At 64.7% G+C, this 309-nt stretch overlaps 1 protein-coding gene across 1 annotated transcript in view; it reads right to left on the bottom strand.

Moving 5' to 3' along the window:
- Positions 1–39: 39 nt before the first annotated feature.
- Positions 40–309, bottom strand: part of LOC118451919 (protocadherin beta-7-like) — a gene marked incomplete at its 3' end in the record, with an annotated part of 2,582 nt that continues 2,312 nt past the window's right edge. The window contains exon 3 of the mRNA XM_035890769.1: positions 40–204. Coding sequence (XP_035746662.1) covers positions 40–204 — 165 coding nt within the window. The remainder of the gene's footprint in view (positions 205–309) is intronic.

Below are 309 nucleotides of genomic sequence, written 5' to 3'. Positions count from 1 at the left end.
GCTGGCTGGGCAGGATGGGCCTCAGGAACTGGAATTCACTCCTCCCTGAGCCGGTCGTCAGGCACACTTCGTAGCCGTAAGCCGGCGACAGAGTGCCCGTGCCGGCCACGTCCACGGCTCCGGTGACGAAGTCGCCGTCAGCGTAGCAGTGAGCAGAGGGAGGAGATTTGCATGCTCTTACGCGAGCCTTGTAGAGCTTGGCCGCTGAAAAGCCGAGGACCGACAGGAGGAAGAGCGACGAGACGCAACCCAGGGAGGCGATGAGGTAGGTGGTGAGCAGGGCCTCCTCGCCCGCCTGGTGCTGTGCGG

This window comes from Egretta garzetta, unplaced genomic scaffold (assembly GCF_000687185.1).
Source record: "Egretta garzetta isolate BGI_Z169 unplaced genomic scaffold, ASM68718v1 scaffold103, whole genome shotgun sequence".
Lineage (NCBI taxonomy): Eukaryota > Metazoa > Chordata > Aves > Pelecaniformes > Ardeidae > Egretta > Egretta garzetta.
Note: the sequence above shows the minus strand (reverse complement) of the source record. Positions and strands in the feature narration are given on the sequence as shown.